Source organism: Scyliorhinus torazame, chromosome 12 (genome assembly GCF_047496885.1).
Source record: "Scyliorhinus torazame isolate Kashiwa2021f chromosome 12, sScyTor2.1, whole genome shotgun sequence".
Classification (NCBI taxonomy): Eukaryota; Metazoa; Chordata; class Chondrichthyes; order Carcharhiniformes; family Scyliorhinidae; genus Scyliorhinus; species Scyliorhinus torazame.
The window spans coordinates 219,718,822-219,740,047 of NC_092718.1; the positions used below are offsets into that span (position 1 = coordinate 219,718,822).

A 21,226-nucleotide genomic window follows, 5' to 3' on the forward strand; every position below is an offset into this window, starting at 1 on the left:
AGAGAATCCTGGATAGGTGAGTGATTTTAATACCTTAATACCTTTTCAAATGGTGGGAAGGGGGTAAAACTGATGTGATTTCACATTATTTAGAGGGGTATCTAAGCCAGAGATCGGAGAGTACTATATTTAGCATTCACATTTAGAGTAGAAATCTAGGGCTAGGAAACATATAGTTAACAGTAACTTTAAAAAAAATATATTTTGTAATTTAATTTATTAATTAGTTAACGCAATGTCAATTAGAGGGGTGCAGTGCTCTGACTGTGAGATGTGCCAGGTCCGGGAGGCTTCCAGCGTCCCGGATGGCTACATCTGCAGAAAGTGCACCCAACTGGTACTCCTCACAGACCGCATGGTTCGGTTGGAACAGCAGTTTGATGCACTTAGGAGTATGCAGGTGGCGGAAAGCGACATAGATCGCAGTTATATAAATGTGGTCACACCCAAGGTGCAGGCAGAGAAATGGGTGACCAGCAGAAGGGGCAGGCAGTCAGTGCAGGAATCCCCTGTGGTTGTCCCCCTCTCGAACAGGTATACCCCTTTAGATACTGTCGGGGGGGATAGCCTATCAGGGGAAAACAGCAGCAGCCAGAGCAGTGGCACCACGGCTGGCTCTGATGTTCAGCAGGGAGGGTCAAAGCGCAGAAGAGCAATAGTCATAGGGGACTCTATAGTCAGGGGCACAGATAGGCGCTTCTGTGGACGTGAAAGAGACTCCAGGATGGTGTGTTGCCTCCCTGGTGCCAGGGTCCAGGATGTCTCAGAACGGGTAACGGGCATCCTGAAGGGGCAGGGCAAACAGACAGAGGTCGTGGTACATATTGGTACTAACGACATAGACAGGAAGGGGGATGAGGTCCTTCAGCAGGGGTTCAGGGAGCTAGGCAGAAAGTTAAAAGACAGGACCTCTACGGTTGTAATCTCAGGATTACTCCCTGTGCCACGTGCCAGTGAGGCTAGAGATTAGGAAGATAGAGCAGCTAAACACGTGGCTAAACAGCTGGTGTAGGAGGGAGGGTTTCAGTTATTTGGACCACTGGGAGCTCTTCCGGGGCAGGTGTGACCTATATAAGAAGGACGGGTTGCATCTAATCTGGACAGGCATAAATATCCTGGCCGCGAGGTTTGCTAGTGTCACAGGAGGGTTTAATCTAGTATGGCAGGGAGCTGGGTCCCAGAGCAATAGGTCGGAAGGTGAAAAGATTAAGGGAGAACTAGGGAATAGGGCCAGTATGGCTCTGAGGAAGAGCAGACGGAGATGTTGCTGAAAATAGTGGGACTGGTGGCCTGAAGTGCATATGTTTTAATGCAAGAAGTATTGCGGGTCAGACAGATGAACTTAAGAGCTTGGATTAGTACTTGGAACTATGATGTTGTTGCCATTACAGAGACCTGGTTGAGGGAAGGACAGGATTGGCAGCTAAACGTTCCAGGATTTAGATGTTTCAGGCGGGATAGAGGGGGATGTAAAAGGGGTGGCAGAATGGCGCTACTGGTTAGGGAGAATATCACAGCTGTACCGTGGGAGGACACCTCAGAGGGCAGCGAGGCTATATGGGTAGAGATCAGGAATAAGAAGGGTGCAGTCACAATGTTGGGGGTTTACTACAGGCCTCCCAGCAGCCAGCAGGAGATAGAGGAGCAGATAGGTAGACAGATTTTGGAAAGGAGCAAAAGAAACAGGGTTGTTGTGATGGGAGACTTCAACTTCCCCAATATTGACTGGGACTCACTTAGTGCTGGAGGCTTGGATGGGGCGGAGTTTGTAAGGAGCATCCAGGAGGGCTTCTTAAAACAATATGTAGATAGTCCAACTAGGGAGAGGGTTGTACTGGACCTGGGATTGGGGAATGAACCCAGCCAGGTGGTAGAAGTTTCAGCAGGGGAGCATTTCGGGAACAGTGACCACAATTCAGTAAGTTTTAAAGTACTGGTGGACAAGGATAAGAGTGGTCCTCGGGTGAATGTGCTAAATGGGAGGAAGGCTAATTATAACAATATTAGACGGGAACTGAAGAACCTAATTGGGGGCGGATGTTTGAGGGTAAATCAACATCTGACATGTGGGAGGCTTTCAAGTGTCAGTTGAAAGGAATACAGGACAGGCATGTTCCTGTGAGGAAGAAAGATAAATACGGCAATTTTCGGGAACCTTGGATGACGAGTGATATTGTAGGCCTCGTCAAAAAGAAAAAGGAGGCATTTGTCAGGGCTAAAAGGCTGGGAACAGCCGAAGCCTGTGTGGCATATAAGGAAAGTAGGAAGGAACTTAAGCAAGGAGTCAGGAGGGCTAGAAGGGGTCACGAAAAGTCATTGGCAAATAGGGTTAAGGAAAATCCCAAGGCTTTTTACACGTACATAAAAAGCAAGAGGGTAGCCAGGGAAAGGGTTGGCCCACTGAAGGATAGGCAAGGGAATCTATGTGTGGAGCCAGAGGAAATGGGCGAGGTACTAAATGATTACTTTGCATCAGTATTCACCAAAGAGAAGAAATTGGTTAATGTTGTGTCTGGAGAAGGGTGTGTAGATAGCCTGGGTCACATTGCGATCCAAAAAGACGCGGTGTTGAGCGTTGTGGTAGTCTGTGTTAGGAGGATTACGGTACCTAGTAATGCCGGAATACCATTGGTGGAGAATGTACTTGTTCCCATTGGATAAGCTTGCATTGTTGCTCCGCCCTGCAAGGTGGGGTATAAGAGCCCGTGCCGCCCCAGCAGCTTCCTTCTGTGCCTGCGCTGCTGGGGGAAACATCTAGCATATTAGAACCTTCAATTGTCTCCAATCTCATTTCTGGGGTTATTGATCGTGCATCAATTTAATACGCTAGATTTAAAAGAATGGAGCTACAAATCGAGCCGGAGTGTCTGCAACTCAGCCCCCACGCGGCAAACTCAACGGTAACATTCAAGCACTGGCTGGCGTGTTTCAACGGATATCTCGGAACGGCCGAAAACACACCCACGGGAGAACAGAAACTGCACTCGAGGGTGAGCCCAGAAATCTACACCCTCATCGAGGACGCGGACGATTTCGATGCAGCAATGGAGCTGCTGAAAGGACATTATATTCGCCCTGTAGCGACGAGGCGACAAATCCCTGGGGAATCGCTGGATGAATTCTACCGTGCGCTCCTGGTGTTGGGGAGAAACTGCAGCTGCCCGCAAGTTTCAGCGAGCGACCACCGGGACGCTTTCGTTGCAGGTATGCTGTCCTCCCAAATCCGCCAGCAATTGCTGGAGAAAGAGGCACTAGGCCTCAAGGAGGCACGGGCCCTTGCAGGCTCCCTGGATGTGGCCTCCCTAAACGCCCACGCTTACGTCCCCGACCGCGCGGCAGCCCCCTGGGCAGCGTGGACCCCCCCCCCCCCCCCCCGCGGCCGACCCCAATACATCTCCCATCCCCCCCACAAACTTGAGCTGCAAGACGGCCTGACAACCCCGGGGGGCCCCGCTGCTATTTTTGCGGGCAAGCCAAGCACCCCCGACAGCGCTGCCCGGCCCGTGCATCCACCTGCAAGGGATATGGTAAAAAGGGCCAGTTCAATGGGGTATGTCAGGCCCGTGCGGTCGCCGCGGTCTCCGGTGGCGAATGCGGACCGCCATCACAATCCTCTCCACGGTCCCCGTGCGGCCAGCGGGCGCCGCCATCTTCCTCCTCCAGGGCCACGTGCGGCCTCCGGGCGCCGCCATCTTGTCCCGCGGACGCCACGTGCGATGGATGGGCTCCGCCATTTTGTGAAACCCCAGCCATATGCGACCAATGGGCGCCGCCACCTTGGATGGACTCCCAGGACCCCAGCTCGGCTGACCACACACCGCCCGAAGAAAACATTCAACTGCTGCCGCGAGTAGCCTCGGTGACTCTAGACCAGTCTCGGCCCCGAACACTCTCGACTGCTACGACGACAGTGCTTATCAGTGGGCATGAAACGTCCTGCCTAATCGACTCTGGGAGCACGGAGAGCTTCATACACCCCGACACGGTAAGGCTCTGTTCTCTCCCCGTCCGCCCCGTTAATCAAAAAATCTCCCTAGCCTCCAGATCTCACTCAGTAGAGATCAAGGGGTTTTGTGTAGCTAACCTCACAGTCCAAGGAAGGGAGTTCAAAAACTACCGACTCTACGTCCTTCCCCACCTCTGTGCGGCCCACTCCTAGGATTGGATTTTCAGTGCAACCTCCAAAGTCTAACTTTCAAATTCAGCGGCCCTTTACCCCCCCACCCCCCTCACTGTCTGCGGCCTCGCGACCCTCAAGGTCGACCCGCCTTCCCTGTTTGCGAACCTCACCCCGGATTGCAAATCAGTCGCCACCAGGAGCAGATGGTACAGTGCTCAGGACCAGATCTTTATTAGGTCAGAGGTCCAACGGTTACTGAAGGAAGGTGTCATTGAGGCTAGCAACAGCCCCTGGAGAGCTCAAGTAGTGGTTGTAAAGACCGGGGAGAAGCATTGGATGGTCATCGACTACAGTCAGATCATCAACAGGTTTACGCAGCTGAACACGTACCCTCTCCCCCGCATATCCGACCTGGTCAACAGGATCGCGCATTACAAGGTCTCCACGGTGGATCTTAAGTCCGCCTACCACCAGTTCCCCATCCGCACTAGTGACCGCAAATACACTGCCTTCGAGGCAGACGGGCGGCTCTACCACTTCTTAAGGGTTCCCTTCGGCGTCACTAACGGGGTCTCGGTCTTCCAGCGCGAGATGGACCGAATGGTTGACCGGTATGGTTTACGGACAACATTCCCGTACCTCGATAATGTCACCATCTGCGGCCACGACCAGCAGGACCACGACACCAACCTCCGAAAATTCCTCCAAACTCAAAAATCCTTAACATCGCTGTTATAACCTGCCTGCTTACCATTGGCTGGGGACTAATGACTATCCCACAATCCTGTGGGAGTATGAGCTTCCCCAATGAGGGGGGCGGAGAAACCATTAGTAAACTCCAAGTATAAATAAAGCTGGCCAGTTCAGGAACCAGCAGGAAGGAGTGTGCAGCAAGGGAAGTTGCTGCTGCTGTTTTTTTTATATATATATATATATATGTTATGGTAAATAAATGTTATTACTTTGTATCCTTAAAACTCGTGCTGGATTCTTCGTGGCCCTTACAAAACTGGCGACAAGGGTTAAAGTGAATAGCTGTCTACACTGCTGAAGCCACCTCCCTGGATTTTTGTTGGATACAGGTTGGAAGTTGTTTTCTATTATACCATGCCTCTGTACGGACGTTTGGATGTTTTTGATGCTGCGCTGGAAAGCTGGAACCAGTACACACAACGGATGCGTTACTATTTCCGGGCAAATAATATCACTGAAAACGAGCGCCAGGTGGTCATATTGCTCATCGCCTGCGGCCCGCATACGTTTGGGGTGATTAGGAGCCTTACGTACCCAGCTGCGCCGGACACCAAAACGTTTGATGAACTTGTGAATATGGTGGGGCAACACTTTAACCCAACCCCGTCCACGATAGTCCAGCGTTACCGGTTTAATACCGCTGAGAGGACCCCTGGAGAATCCCTTGCCGATTTTCTATCCAGGCTACGCAGGATTGCGGAGTACTGTGACTGGTGAGACCTTGTCAGAAATGTTACGCGACCGTTTGGTTTGCGGTATTAACAATGCGGCCACCCAGAGAAAGTTGTCAGCTGAGCCAACATTGACTTTTCAACAGGCCATTCAAATAGTATTGTCCCGAGAGAGCGCAGAAAGAGGAGTGCAGGAGCTACAGGGAATGGAAGTGCATGCCTTGGGGCGCAACCCCTTCCATCCGAAAACGTCCCCCCGCACTCCTGCGGTACCTTGGGCGAGGCGACGTCTGGACCGACGCCAGTGGCCATTGGACATTCCTCCCCGAAGGGAACCTTCTCCAGAACCAATGGATGAGGAGCCATGTCCGTGTCAGACTTGTAGGCGCCGACCCCGTCGTGGACGGCGGTCCTGGGGACGCCAGAGGCGCCGTCGTTCCGACCGAAACTAGGAGCAGCCCAGGGGTCGTACCTTCCATGTGGATGAACCTGCGGCGACTACTCCTGAGGACGTGGAGACGGAGGATGACTGCCTGCAGCTGCATTGTGTGGCAGCTCCCCGTGTGGCCCCCATTAAGGTGACAGTGCAGGTCAATGGCCACCCGCTTGAGATGGAGTTGGACACCGGCGCAGCGGTCTCCGTGATCGCCCAGAGGACATTCGACCGCATCAAGCAGGGTATACAGACCCTTACATTAACCGACTCACAGGCCAGGTTGGCCACCTACACGGGGGAACCACTGGACATTGCAGGAACTACAATGACCCCTGTTGTTTATGGACGCCAGGAGGGGCGTTTCCCACTTATCGTGGTGCGCGGCCATGGGTCCAGCCTGTTGGGTCGGGACTGGTTGCGCCATTTGCGGTTGCAATTGCAGCACATCCTCCAAACAGTTTCTGAAGGGTTGACTGAGGTGCTAGGACGATACCCAGATGTATTTCAGCCTGGTTTGGGGAAAGTAGAAGGGGCCGTAGCCCGTATCCAAGTCGAACCAGGAGCCACACCGTGCTATTTCCGGGCGCGCCCAATGCCTTACGCCTTGCTCGAGAAGGTAGAAGGGGAGCTCGCTCGTTTGGAGAGTTTGGGTATTATCAGGCCCGTCCGTTTTGCTGACTGGGCAGCACCAATTGTACCTGTAATGAAGCCAGATGCCACAGTTCGCTTGTGTGGCGACTATAAACTTACAGTGAATACGGCTTCCCGACTCGACCGATATCCAATGCCTCGCATAGAGGATCTCTACGTGCAGCTTGCAGGTGGACTCTCGTTCACAAAATTAGATATGAGTCACTCCTACCTGCAGTTGGAGCTGGACCCTGCCTCCCGACCATATGTAACGATTAATACACACCGGGGCCTGTATGAATATACATGGTTGCCCTTTGGAGTATCCTCTGCCTGCGCTATTTTTCAACGTGTTATGGAGGGCATTTTGAGAGGTTTACCACGTGTGGCTGTCTACCTAGATGACGTTTTGATTACAGGGACGTCGGAGCAGGAACATTTGGAAAATCTGGAGGTTGTCCTTAGACGCTTTTCGGAGGCTGGAGTCCGTTTACGTCGCACAAAGTGCGTATTTCAGGCAAAGGAAGTAGTCTACCTAGGTTATCGGGTGGACGGCGAAGGTTTGCACCCCGTCGCAGAGAAGGTACGCGCGATTCAACAGGCCCCCGCCCCGACTGACACTTCGCATCTTCGTTCTTTTCTCGGTCTCGTAAACTATTACGGGAAGTTCCTCCTCAATCTGGCAACTACGCTGGCCCCGTTACACCTTCTGCTAAAGAAAAATCACACCTGGGTTTGGGGTCAGCTGCAAGAAACCGCTTTCCGGCGGGTAAAGCAACAATTGTCGTCGTCTGGGTTACTAACCCACTATGAAATGAATGAAATGAAATGAAAATGAAAATCGCTTATTGTCACAAGTAGGCTTCAAATGAAGTTACTGTGAAAAGCCCTTAGTCGCCACATTCCGGCGCCTGTTCGGGGAGGCTGTTACGGGAATTGAACCGTGCTGCTGGCCTGCCTTCGTCTGCTTTCAAAGCCAGCGATTTAGCCCTGTGCTAAACAGCCCCTGATCCTGGAAAGCCTTTGCTCGTCACATGTGATGCATCCCCGTATGGTATTGGGGCCGTCCTGTCCCACAAGATGGAGAACGGGGCCGAGTGACCGATAGCTTTCGCCTCCCGCACATTGACTGCAGCGGAGAAAAAGTACGCGCAAATCGAGAAGGAGGGCCTGGCAGTGGTTTTTGAGGTGAAACGCTTCCACCAGTACGTGTATGGCCGCCATTTCACTATCGTGACTGATCATAATCCTCTGCTGGGACTCTTCAGAGAGGATAAGCCGATACCGCCCATTGCTTCTGCACGGATCCAGCGCTGGGCTTTGTTGCTTGCAGCATACGAGTATTCTCTGGAGCACAAACCAGGTACGCAGATAGCAAATGCAGACGCACTGAGCCGATTGCCTTTATCGACCGGCCCCATGTCGACCCCCACGACCGGTGAGGTGGTTGCAACCCTAAATTTTATGGACACCTTGCCTGTCACGGCATCACAGATCCGTGCGTGGACCCAGACGGAGCCAGTCCTGTCAAAGGTTCGGCACATAGTCCTGTATGGTGGGCAGCATAGACAGCTCCCAGGCGAGTTGCGGGCATTTTCCTCCAAGCTGTCAGAATTCAGCGTGGAAGACGGCATCCTCTTGTGGGGGACGCGTGTGATTGTCCCGGAAAAAGGCCAGGAGCTGATACTAACAGACTTGCACAATGGGCATCCAGGTGTGACCAAAATGAAAATGTTGGCCCGGAGTTATGTCTGGTGGCCAGGCCTCAACACCGACATTGAGAAGGTGGCCCAAAACTGCTCCATTTGCCAGGAGCATCAGAAGCTTCCGCCGGCCGCGCCCCTACATCACTGGGAATGGCCAGGGCGGCCTTGGGCACGCTTGCATGCAGATTTCGCAGGCCCTTTTCAAGGATCCATGTTCCTTCTATTAATCGACGCCCAGCCTAAATGGCTAGAGGTGCATAAGATGCAGGGACAACTTCCTGCGCAACAATTGAAAAGATGCGTTTGTCCTTTAGCACGCATGGCCTCCCCGAGGTGCTGGTCACGGATAACGGCATTCCATTCATGAGTGAGGAGTTTGCGAGGTTCATGAAGTTGAACGGCATCCGCCATATCCGCACTGCCCCTTACCACCCGGCTTCAAATGGGTTGGGCGCAGACATTTTGAATGTCAGTGCAGACATTCAAAAGAGGCCTAAAGAAGCAGTCTTCCGGATCAATGGACACGAGACTGGCTCGCTTTTTGTTTACGTACAGGACCACCCCCCATGTGGTGACTGGGGTAGCTCCCGCAGAACTCCTAATGTGCCGGAGACTTCGCACCCGCCTTAGTATGGTTTTCCCGGACATTGGCGCAAATGTACGCCGCACACAAGAACGGCAGGGACAGGGATTGTCTCGGCATCGTCCGATTCGGCAATTTGCGCCCGGTGACCCAGTGTTCGTTTGGAATTTTGCTGGTGGTGCCCAATGGGTTCCTGGTGTAATCTTTCGCCAATCGGGCCCTATATCTTACCAGGTGTAAGCCCAGGGTCGTCTCCAGCGCAAACATGTAGACCACGTTCGGTCCAGAAGACTATCCCCTCAAAAGATTCCCCGCCCCCGGAGCTCATTTCTACAGCCGCAGAGACCAGAGACAAGGGAAGGTAGTTCTCACAATCTTCCACTGGTGCCTCACTCGAAGCCTGCGCAGGTCGTTACGGGACCGAATGGAGATAGAGACGCTGACATGACGGAGGCAGCAGACTCTTACTCCGAGATGGAGACACAGGATGCATCAGAGGGGGAATCCTCGGGTCCACGGGCCGTGGATGTACAACCGTCGCACTGTTCATCACGGAAGCGTCGGTCTCCGTCTCGTTACACGCCGCCTGATCCAGCGCCGCGTGCAAATGGTGTCCGGCCTGCGGCCAAACGAGTCCGACGCCTTCCTTCGCCAGGGTCTTCGATGGATTCCTTGGACTTTGGGGGGGAAGGATGTTATAACCTGCCTGCTTACCATTGGCTGGGGACTAATGACAATCCCACAATCCTGTGGGAGTATGAGCTTCCCCAATGAGGGGGGCGGAGAAACCACTAGTAAACTCCTAGTATAAATAAAGCTGGCCAGTTTAGGAACCAGCAGGAAGGAGTGTGCAGCAAGGGAAGTTGCTGCTGCTGTTATATATATATATATATATATGTTATTGTAAATAAATGTTATTACTTTGTATCCTTAAAACTCGTGCTGGATTCTTCGTGGCCCTCACAAAACTCGCGTATAACAAGGATAAATGCGTGTTTAGCACCGACCGCCTAGCCATCCTCGACTACGTAGTGCGTAATGGAGTGATAGGCCCCGACCCTGAACGCATGCGCCCCCTTATGGAGTTCTCCCTCCCGCACTCCTCCAAGGCCCTGAAGCGCTGCCTTGGTTTTTTTTCCTACTATGCCCAGTGGGTCCCCAACTATGCGGACAAGGCCCGTCCACTGATCCAATCCACAGTTTTTCCCCTGACGATAGAGGCCCGCCAGGCCTTCAGCTGCATCAAAGCAGACATTGCAAAGGCCACGATGCACGCCATCGACGAGTCCCTCCCCTTCCAGGTCGAGAGCGACGCGTCCGACGTAGCTCTGGCGGCCACCCTCAACCAGGCGGGCAGACACGTGGCCTTGTTCTCTCGTACCCTCCATGCTTCCGAAATCCGCCACTCCTCAGTCAAAAAGGAGGCCCAGGCCATAGTAGAAGCTGTGCGACATTGGAGGCATTACCTGGCCGGCAGGAGATTCACTCTCCTCACTGACCAATGGTCAGTTGCTTTCATGTTCGATAATGCACAGCGGGGCAAGATAAAAAACGATAAGATCTTGCGGTGGAGGATTGAACTCTCCACCTACAACTACGAGATCTTGTCTCGTCCCGGGAAGCTAAACGAGCCTCCTGATGCCCTGTCCCGCGGCACATGTGCCACCACACAAGTGGACCACCTCCGAGCCCTCCATGAGGACCTCTGCCACCCGGGGGTCACTCGATTTTTCCACTTCATCAAGACCCGCAACCTGCCCTACTCCATCGAGGAGGTCAGGACAGCCACCAGGGACTGCCAAATCTGTGCGGAGGGCAAGTCGCACTTCTACAGGCCAGAGAAAGCGCACCTGATAAAGGCTTCCCGTCCCTTTGAACGCCTCAGTATGGATTTCAAAGGCCTCCTCCCCTCCACCGACCGCAACACGTACTTCCTGAACGTGATTGACGAGTACTCCCGGTTCCCATTCGCCATCCCCTGCCCCGACATGACCGCCACCACCGTCATCAAGGCCCTCCAGGGTATCTTTACGCTGTTCGGTTTCCCCGCCTACATACACAGTGATAGGGGGTCCTCCTTTTTGAGCGACAAACTGCGTCAATTCCTGCTCAGCAAGGGCATTGTCTCGAGCAGGACGACCAGTTACAACCCCCGGGGAAACAGACAGGTAGTGAGGGAGAACGGAATTGTCTGGAAGACCGTCCTACTGGCCCTGCGGTCCAGGAATCTCCCAGTGTCCCGCTGGAAGGAAGTCCTCCCGGATGCCCTCCACTCCGTCCAGTCACTGCTTTGTACCACGAACAACCAAACAGCTCACGAACGTCTCCTTGTCTTCCCTAGGAAGTCCTCCTCTGGGACCTCGCTCCCGACCTGGCTGGCAGCTCCCGGACCCGTTCTGCTCCGAAAACACGTGCGGGCGCACAAATCGGACCCATTGGTCGAGAGGGTCCATCTCCTCCACGCTAACTCTCAGTATGCCTACGTAGCGTACCCCGATGGCCGACAGGATACGGTCTCCCTACGGGACCTGGCACCCGCTGGATCCCCACACACACCCCAGCCACCAGCCCCGCCCTCCCTCCCACCGGCGCACCCCACAGCTGCCCCCTTCCCAGGTCAGTCGGCCCTTCCACCAGCCACGTCTAGGGGTGATGAAGCTGCCACAGACGCCAAAACCACACTCCCGGAGTCACAGACGCCCGAACCTCCACCGACATCACCACCAAAGTTACGACAATCGCAGAGGGTGACCAGGGCCCCCGATCGACTAATTGCTTCCTTTTGAAATGTACATTACTGTTGGAAATCAAAATTTCAGGAACCCTGGATAACGAGAGGTATTGTAGGCCTCGTCAAAAAGAAAAAGGAGGCATTTGTCAAGGCTAAAAGGCTGGGAACAGACGAAGCCTGTGTGGAATGTAAGGAAAGTAGGAAGGGACTTAAGCAAGGAGTCAGGAGGGCTAAAAGGGGTCACGAAAAGCCATTGGCAAATAGGGTTAAGGAATATCCCAAGGCTTTCTACACGTACATAAAAAGCAAGAGGGTAGCCAGGGAAAGGGTTGGCCCACTGAAGGATAGGCAAGGGAATCTATGTGTGGAGCCAGAGGAAATGGGCGAGGTACTAAATGAGTACTTTGCATTGGTATTCACCAAAGAGAAGGAATTAGTGGATGTTGAATCTGGAGAAGGGTGTGTAGATAGCCTGGGTCACATTGAGATCCAAAAAGACGAGGTGCTGGGCGTTGTGGTAGTCTGTGTTAGGAGGATTACGGTACCTAGTAATGCCGAAATACCATTGGTGGAGAATGTACTTGTTCCCATTGGTTAAGCTTGTATGTTAGCTCCGCCCTGTAAGGCGGGGTACAAGAGCCCGTGTCGCCCCATCAGCTTCCTTCTGTACCTGCGCTGCTGGGGGAAAGATTTAGCATATTAAAGCCTTCAATTGTCTCCAATCTCGTTTCTGAGGTTATTGATCGTGCATCAGGTGTCTTGACAAATATTAAGGTAGATAAGTCCCCAGGGCCTGATGGGATCTACCCCAGAATACTGAAGGAGGCAAGAGAGAAAATTGCTGAGGCCTTGACAGAAATCTTTGGATCCTCACTGTCTTCAGGTGATGTCCCAGAGGACTGGAGAATAGCCAATGTTGTTCCTTTGTTTAAGAAGGGTAGCAAGGATAATCCAGGGAACTACAGGCCGGTGAGCCTTACGTCAGTGGTAGGGAAACTACTGAAGAGAATTCTTCGAGACAGGATCTACTCCCATTTGGAAGCAAATGGACGTATTAGTGAGAGGCAGCACGGTTTTGTGAAGGGGAGGTCATGTCTCACTAAATTGATAGAGTTTTATGAGGAGGTCACAAAGATGATTGATGCAGGTAGGGCAGTGGATGTTGCCTATATGGACTTCAGTAAGGCCTTTGACAAGGTCCATCATGGTACAAAAGATGAAGTCACATGGGATCAGGGGTGAGCTGGCAAGGTGGATACAGAACTGGCTAGGTCATAGAAGGCAGAGAGTAGCAATGGAAGGGTGCTTTTCTGATTGGAGGGCTGTGACTAGTGGTGTTTCGCAGGGATCAGTGCTGGGACCTTTGCTGTTCGCAGTATATATAAATGATTTGAAGGAAAATGTAACCGGTCTGATTAGGAAGTTTGCAGACGACACAAAGGTTGGTGGAATTGCGGATAGCAATGAGGACTGTCAGAGGATACAGCAGGATTTAGATCGTTTGGAGACTTGGTCGGAGAGATGGCAGATGGAGTTTAATCCAGACAAATGTGAGGTAATGCATTTTGGAAGGTCTAATGCTGGTAGGGAATATACAGTGAATGGTAGAACCCTCAAGAGTATTGACAGTCAGAGAGATCTAGATGTACAGGTCCACAGGTCACTGAAAGGGGCAACACAGGTGAAGAAGGTAGTCAAGAAGGCATACGCCTTGCTTGCCTTCATTGGCCGGGGCATTGAGTATAAGAATTGGCAAGTCATGTTGCAGCTGTATAGAACCTTAGTTAGGCCACACTTGGAGTATAGTGTTCAATTCTGGTCGCCACACTACCAGAAGGATGTGGAGACTTTGGAGAGGGTGCAGAAGAGATTTACCAGGATGTTGCCTGGTATGGAGGGCATTAGCTATGAGGAGCGGTTGAATAAACACGGTTTGTTCTCACTGGAACGAAGGAGGTTGAGGGGCGACCTGATAGAGGTCTACAAAATTATGAGGGGCATAGACAGAGTGGATAGTCAGAGGCTTTTTCCCAGGGTAGAGGGGTCAATTACTAGGGGGCATAGGTTTAAGGTGAGAGGGGCAAGGTTTGGAGTAGATGTACGAGGCAAGTGTTTCACACAGAGGGTAGTGGGTGCCTGGAACTCGCTACCGGAGGAGGTGGTGGAAGCAGGGACGATAGTGACGTTTAAGGGGCATCTTGACAAATACATGAATAGGATGGGAATAGAGGAATACGGACCTCGGAAGTGCAGAAGATTTTAGTTTAGACGGGCAGCATGGTCGGCACAGGCTTGGAGGGCCGAAGGGCCTGTTCCTGTGCTGTACTGTTCTTTGTTCTAACACTCCCAGGACAGGTACAGCACGGGGTTAGAGACAGAGTAAAGCTCCCTCTACACTATCCCCATCAAACACTCCCAGGACAGGTACAGCACGGGGTAGATACAGAGTAAAGCTTCCTCTACATTGTCCCCATCAAACACTCCCAGGACAGGTACAGCACGGGGTTAGATACAGAGTAAAGTTCCCTCCACACAGTCCCCATCAAACACTCCCAGGACAGGTACAGCACGGGGTTAGATACAGAGTAAAGCTCCCTCCACACTGTCCCCATCAAACACTCCCAGGACATGTACAGCACGGGGTGAGTTACAGCTCTGATACCAGTGTGGCCATTCTGCATGAATTACAGGCATTTCTGTGTTCTGGTACTTTGGGGGTGGATTAAAACTGCACCAGTTAACTTCAGTCTTTCCCAGCTGCCAGGAAGTGGTTGACATTCCTCTGCTATCCTGCTCTGCATTTGAAAATACTCCTGCCCAGTGCCCCATCCATCTCCCTTTAACCTGATCACCAGGATCTTTGTTGCTAACTTAAGAATCCGATGTCAAATACATTCGAGCCGATCGCTGTGTAGAAATGATTGTGTCGGAGGAGAATGTTAATGAGATTCTTTCTCTCTGGCCAGTTAGGGAAACGACAGAGATCAGGAAACTCCTGAACTGGACCACCGTCCAACATAAGCTGCCCTGGAGCGTGGTGTTATTGCTGGGTGGCGGATTTGCATTGGCTAAGGGCTGTGAGGTAAGTCCCTGACTATTCGAGCTGTCCGCTGCCAGGAATCTAGAAAGTCAGGAGTGAAGAGAGAGAAGCCTGCGGCTGAACTGATGACATTAGAGACCAGTTCAATCGAGTCTCATCCGGATCATTTTGGGACTTTTCCCCGAGAGATAAAACTGAAAGATCTCAGAATGAAGACGTGTCTGGTTGTGTAGAATCACACAATACAGGAGCAGGCCATTCAGCCCCACTGTGCCTGTGCTGGCCCTTTGAAAGAGCTGCCCAATTAATCCCAGCCCTGTCTGCTCTTCCCTGCTAATCCTCCAACTGTTTTCTTCCCCAGTACTTCCCTTTGGGATGTTCCCGTTGACTCAGCTTGTGCCGCCCCTTCAGGCAGCTCCCTCCAGATCACAACGGCTCGGAATCTCCGCATTCAGGGCTGGTTTAGCACAGGGCTAAATCGCTGGCTTTGAAAGCAGACCAAGGCAGGCCAGCAGCACGGTTCAATTCCCGCACCAGCCTCCCCGAACAGGTGCCGGAATGTGGCGACTAGGGGCTTTTCACAGTAACTTCATTTGAAGCCTACTTGTGACAATAAGCGATTTTCATTTTTCATTTTCATTTAATTCTCTGCTCCCGCCGGTAGCGCCCCCCCCCCCCCCCCCGCCCCAGCGGTGTTCCTGGGGGCTGGGGGCGGGGGGGCTTCAGTGACCATGGTGGGAGCAGAGAATCGCCAGTGAACGGCACCCGGTTGGGAGGCCAGAGAATCGCGCTCAACAACTCGCCGTGTAAATGGTTCAGGGTCATCACTGTTCGGGACTGGACAAGAACAGAAATACTGTCAGGGATAAAACCTTCCCACTTTTCTTTCCAGGTGTCCGGTCTATCCCGATGGCTGGGCCTTCAGTTACTGCCACTACGGAGTATCCCACAATGGGGCATTGTGGTTATCCTGTGTTTGGTGATTGCAATCTTCACAGAGTGTACCAGCAACGTAGCTACAGCCACACTCTTCCTCCCTATCCTGGCTTCAATGGTACGTCTTTGCCTTCTTCATGTTGCTGTGTGTTATTGAGGGTGGAATGGGGGGAGGGCGGGGTGGGAGTTTCCTGTTATTTGGGGTCACCCAAGTTGTGGGTTTGAGTTCCACACCGGAGCTGGAGCTCGTAACGCAGACTCCAGTGTACCGAGGGAGTGAGTGCTGCATCGCCAGACCAGCCGTCCTTTGGAGAAGGACCCATCAGTCTCTTCAAGTGGATATTGAAGAGGTGGGGTTGCTTTTCTGGAAGGGGAGGATCGAATGGGCCAATTGGCCTCATTTCAACTAAATCCACCTGAAGCACAAATCAAACTTCTGATCCAATGATTTTGTTTTTGGCAGATGGGCACTGCCGGCTCGGCCAGTACTTGTTGCCCATCCCTAATTGCCCTCGAGAAGGTGAGCTGCCTTCTTGAACCTCTGTAGTCCCCGAGATGTAGGTCCACCTACAGTGCTGTTAGGGAGGGAATTCCAGGATGTTGCCCCAGCGACAGTGAAGGAACGGCGATATATTACCAAGTCAGGGTGGTGAGTGAGTTGGAGGGGAACCTCCAGGTGGTGGGGTTCCCAGGTATCTGCTGTCCCCGTCCTTTGGAGGGTGGATTGCTGAAGGGCATGGGTACATGGTACACATGCTGGTGTTTTGTGACAATGGTGGAGAAAATAAATGTTGAAGATGATGGTTTTGGGTGCCAGTCAAGCGGGGCCGCTTTGTCCTGGATGGTGTCGAGCTTCTTGAGTGTTGTTGGAGCTGCACTTACCCAGGCAAGTGGAGAGTATTCCATCACATGAAGGAAACTCTGTAAAATGATATATATAGTACTGACATAGAGACCAGAATTAATGCTGTCTCACGGAGCAAGGAAAGAAGCAGGAAGGAGCGTTAAAAAGCAAAGTTTCATCTTCGCAAAGTTGGAAGCAAAGCACCAAATTCTCCTGGCAGTGGGTGTGGGAGTGGCCAGCACACAGAGGGATTGGGATCCGGACAGCACACAGAGTGACTGGGATCTGGACAGCAGGCAGAGTGACTGGGATCCGGACAGCTCACAGAGGGACTGGGATCTGGACAGAAGGCAGAGGGACTGGGATCCGGACAGCTCGCAGAGTTACTGGGATCCGGAGAGCTCACAGAGGGACTGGGATCTGGACAGCAGGCAGAGGGACTGGGATCCGGACAGCTCACAGAGTGACTGGGATCCGTACAGCTCGCAGAGGGACTGGGATCCGGACAGCTCGCAGAGGGACTGGGATCCGGACAGCTCGCAGAGGGACTGGGATCCGGACAGCAGGCAGAGGGACTGGGATCCGGACAGCTCGCAGAGTTACTGGGATCTGGACAGCTCACAGAGTGACTGAGATCCGGACAGCTCGCAGAGTGACTGGGATTCGGACAGCAGGCAGAGTGACTGGGATCCGGACAGCACACAGAGGGACTGGGATCTGGACAACTCGCAGAGTGACTGGGATCCGGACAGCAGGCAGAGTGACTGAGATCCGGACAGCTCACAGAGCGACTGGGATCCGGACAGCAGGCAGAGGGACTGGGATCCGGACAGCAGGCAGAGGGACTGGGATCCGGACAGCAGGCCGAGGGACTGTGATCCGGACAACTCGCAGAGTGACTGAGATCCGGACAGCTCGCAGAGTGACTGAGATCCGGACAGCTCGCAGAGTGACTGGGATCCGGACAGCTCGCAGAGTTACTGGGATCCGGACAGCCACAGAGTGACTGGGATCCGGACAGCAGGGAGAGGGACTGGGATCCGGACAGCACACAGAGTGACTGGGATCCGGACAGCTCACAGAGGGACTGGGATCCGGACAGCTCGCAGAGTTACTGGGATCCGGACAGCAGGCAGAGGGACTGGGATCCGGACAGCAGGCAGAGTGACTGGGATCCGGACAGCTCGCAGAGTTACTAGGATCCGGACAGCTCACAGAGGGACTGGGAACCGGACAGCAGGAAGAGGGACTGGGATCCGGACAGCAGGCAGAGGGACTGGGATCCGGAGAGCACACAGAGGGACTGGGATCTGGACAGCAGGCAGAGGGACTGGGATCCGGAGAGCACACAGAGGGACTGGGATCTGGACAGCTCGCAGAGTGACTGGGACCCGGACAGCTCACAGAGTGACTGGGATCCGGACAGCAGGCAGAGGGACTGGGATCCGGACAGCTCACAGAGTGACTGGGATCCGGACAGCAGGCAGAGGGACTGGGATCCGGACAGCTCACAGAGCGACTGGGATCCGGACAGCTCACAGAGCGACTGGGATCCGGACAGCTCACAGAGTGACTGGGATCCGGACAGCTCGCAGAGGGACTGGGATCCGGACAGCAGGCAGAGGGACTGGGATCCGGACAGAACGCAGAGGGACTGGGATCCGGACAGCTCACAGAGTGACTAGGATCCGGACAGCTCGCAGAGTGACTGGGATGTGGACAGCAGGCAGAGGGACTGGGATCCGGACAGCTCGTAGAGTGACTGAGATCCGGACAGTTCGTAGAGTGACTGGGATCCGGACAGCTCACAGAGAGACTGGGATCCGGACAGCTTGCAGAGTGACTGGGATCCGGACAGCTCACAGAGGGACTGGGATCCGGACAGCAGGCAGAGTGACTGTGATCCGGACAGCTCACAGAGTGACTGGGATCCGGACAGCAGGCAGAGTGACTGGGATCCGGACAGCAGGCAGAGTGACTGGGATCCGGACAGCTCACAGAGTGACTGGGATCCGGACAGCTCACAGAGTGACTGGGATCCGGAGAGCTCGCAGAGTGACTGGGATCCGGACAGCTCGTAGAGTGACTGGGATCCGGACAGCAGGCAGAGGGACTGGGATCTGGACAGCTCGCAGAGTGATTGGGATCCGGACAGCTCACAGAGTGACTGGGATCCGGACAGCTCACAGAGTGACTGGGATCCGGAGAGCTCGCAGAGTGACTGGGATCCGGACAGCTCGTAGAGTGACTGGGATCCGGACAGCTCACAGAGTGACTGGGATCCGGACAGCACACAGAGTGACTGGGATCCGGACAGCTCACAGAGTGACTGGGATCCGGACAGCAGGCAGAGGGACTGGGATCTGGACAGCTCGCAGAGTGATTGGGATCCGGACAGCTCACAGAGTGACTGGGATCCGGAGAGCTCGCAGAGTGACTGGGATCCGGACAGCTCGTAGAGTGACTGGGATCCGGACAGCAGGCAGAGGGACTGGGATCCGGACAGCAGGCAGAGTGATTGGGATCCGGACAGCTCGCAGAGTGACTGGGACCCGGACAGCAGGGAGAGGGACTGGGATCCGGACAGCTCACAGAGTGACTGGGATCCGGACAGCAGGCAGAGGGACTGGGATCCGGACAGCTCACAGAGTGACTGGGATCCGGACAGCAGGCAGAGGGACTGGGATCCGGACAGAACGCAGAGGGACTGGGATCCGGACAGCTCGCAGAGTGACTGGGATCCGGACAGCAGGCAGAGGGACTGGGATCCGGACAGCAGGCAGAGGGACTGGGATCCGGACAGCTCACAGAGGGACTGGGATCCGGACAGCAGGCAGAGGGACTGGGATCCGGACAGCTCGTAGAGTGACTGGGATCCGGACAGCTCACAGAGAGACTGGGATCCGGACAGCTTGCAGAGGGACTGGGATCCGGACAGCAGGCAGAGTGACTGGGATCCGGACAGCAGGCAGAGGGACTGGGATCCGGACAGCAGGCAGAGTGACTGGGATCCGGACAGCAGGCAGAGGGACTGGGATCCGGACAGCTCACAGAGTGACTGGGATCCGGACAGCTCACAGAGGGACTGGGATCCGGACAGCAGGCAGAGTGACTGGGATCCGGAGAGCTCGCAGAGTGACTGGGATCCGGACAGCTCACAGAGTGACTGGGATCCGGACAGCAGGCAGAGTGACTGGGATCCGGACAGCTCACAGAGTGACTGGGATCCGGACAGCAGGCAGAGGGACTGGGATCCGGACAGCTCACAGAGTGACTGGGATCCGGACAGCAGGCAGAGGGACTGGGATCCGGACAGCAGGCAGAGTGACTGGGATCCGGACAGAACGCAGAGGGACTGGGATCCGGACAGCTCACAGAGTGACTGGGATCCGGAGAGCTCGCAGAGTGACTGGGATCCGGACAGCTCACAGAGTGACTGGGATCCGGACAGCAGGCAGAGGGACTGGGATCCGGACAGCAGGCAGAGTGACTGGGATCCGGACAGCTCACAGAGTGACTGGGATCCGGACAGCAGGCAGAGGGACTGGGATCCGGACAGCAGGCAGAGGGACTGGGATCCGGACAACAGGCAGAGGGACTGGGATCCGGACAGCTCACAGAGTGACTGGGATCCGGACAGCTCACAGAGCGACTGGGATCCGGACAGCTCGCAGAGGGACTGGGATCCGGACAGCAGGCAGAGGGACTGGGATCCGGACAGCAGGCAGAGGGACTGGGATCCGGACAGCAGGCAGAGGGACTGGGATCCGGACAGCTCACAGAGTGACTGGGACCCGGACAGCAGGCAGAGGGACTGGGATCCGGACAGCAGGCAGAGGGACTGGGATCCGGACAGCAGGCAGAGGGACTGGGATCCGGACAGCTCACAGAGTGACTGGGATCCGGACAGCTCGCAGAGGGACTGGGATCCGGACAGCAGGCAGAGGGACTGGGATCCGGACAGCTCACAGAGGGACTGGGATCCGGACAGCAGGCAGAGGGACTGGGATCCGGACAGCTCACAGAGTGACTGGGATCCGGACAGCTCGCAGAGTGACTGGGATCTGGACAGCAGGCAGAGGGACTGGGATCTGGACAGCAGGCAGAGGGACTGGGATCCGGACAGCAGGCAGAGGGACTGGGATCCGGACAGCAGGCAGAGGGACTGGGATCCGGACAGCTCGCAGAGTGACTGAGATCCGGACAGCTCGCAGAGGGACTGGGATCTGGACAGCAGGCAGAGGGACTGGGATCCGGACAGCAGGCAGAGGGACTGGGATCCGGACAGCAGGCGAGGGACTGGGATCCGGACAGCTCGCAGAGTGACTGAGATCCGGACAGCTCGCAGAGGGACTGGGATCTGGACAGCAGGCAGAGGGACTGGGATCCGGACAGCAGGCAGAGGGACTGGGATCCGGACAGCAGGCGAGGGACTGGGATCCGGACAGCTCACAGAGTGACTGAGATCCGGACAACTCGCAGAGTGACTGGGATCCGGACAGCTCACAGAGGGACTGGGATCCGGACAGCTCACAGAGTGACTGGGATCCGGACAGCAGGCAGAGTGACTGGGATCCGGACAGCTCACAGAGGGACTGGGATCCGGACAGCTCACAGAGTGACTGGGATCCGGACAGCAGGCAGAGTGACTGGGATCCGGACAGCAGGCAGAGTGACTGGGATCCGGACAGCTCACAGAGTGACTGGGATCCGGACAGCTCACAGAGGGACTGGGATCCGGACAGCTCGCAGAGGGACTGGGATCTGGACAGCAGG

General features: G+C 54.5%; 1 protein-coding gene across 5 annotated transcripts in view; it reads left to right on the top strand.

Moving 5' to 3' along the window:
- Positions 1-21,226, top strand: part of LOC140387004 (Na(+)/citrate cotransporter-like) — a 176,107-nt gene that overhangs the window by 100,878 nt on the left and 54,003 nt on the right. For all 5 annotated transcript variants that reach the window (XM_072469980.1, XM_072469975.1, XM_072469979.1 and 2 more), the window contains 2 exons: positions 14,597-14,712; positions 15,563-15,724. In XM_072469980.1, coding sequence (XP_072326081.1) covers positions 14,597-14,712; positions 15,563-15,724 — 278 coding nt within the window. The remainder of the gene's footprint in view (positions 1-14,596; positions 14,713-15,562; positions 15,725-21,226) is intronic.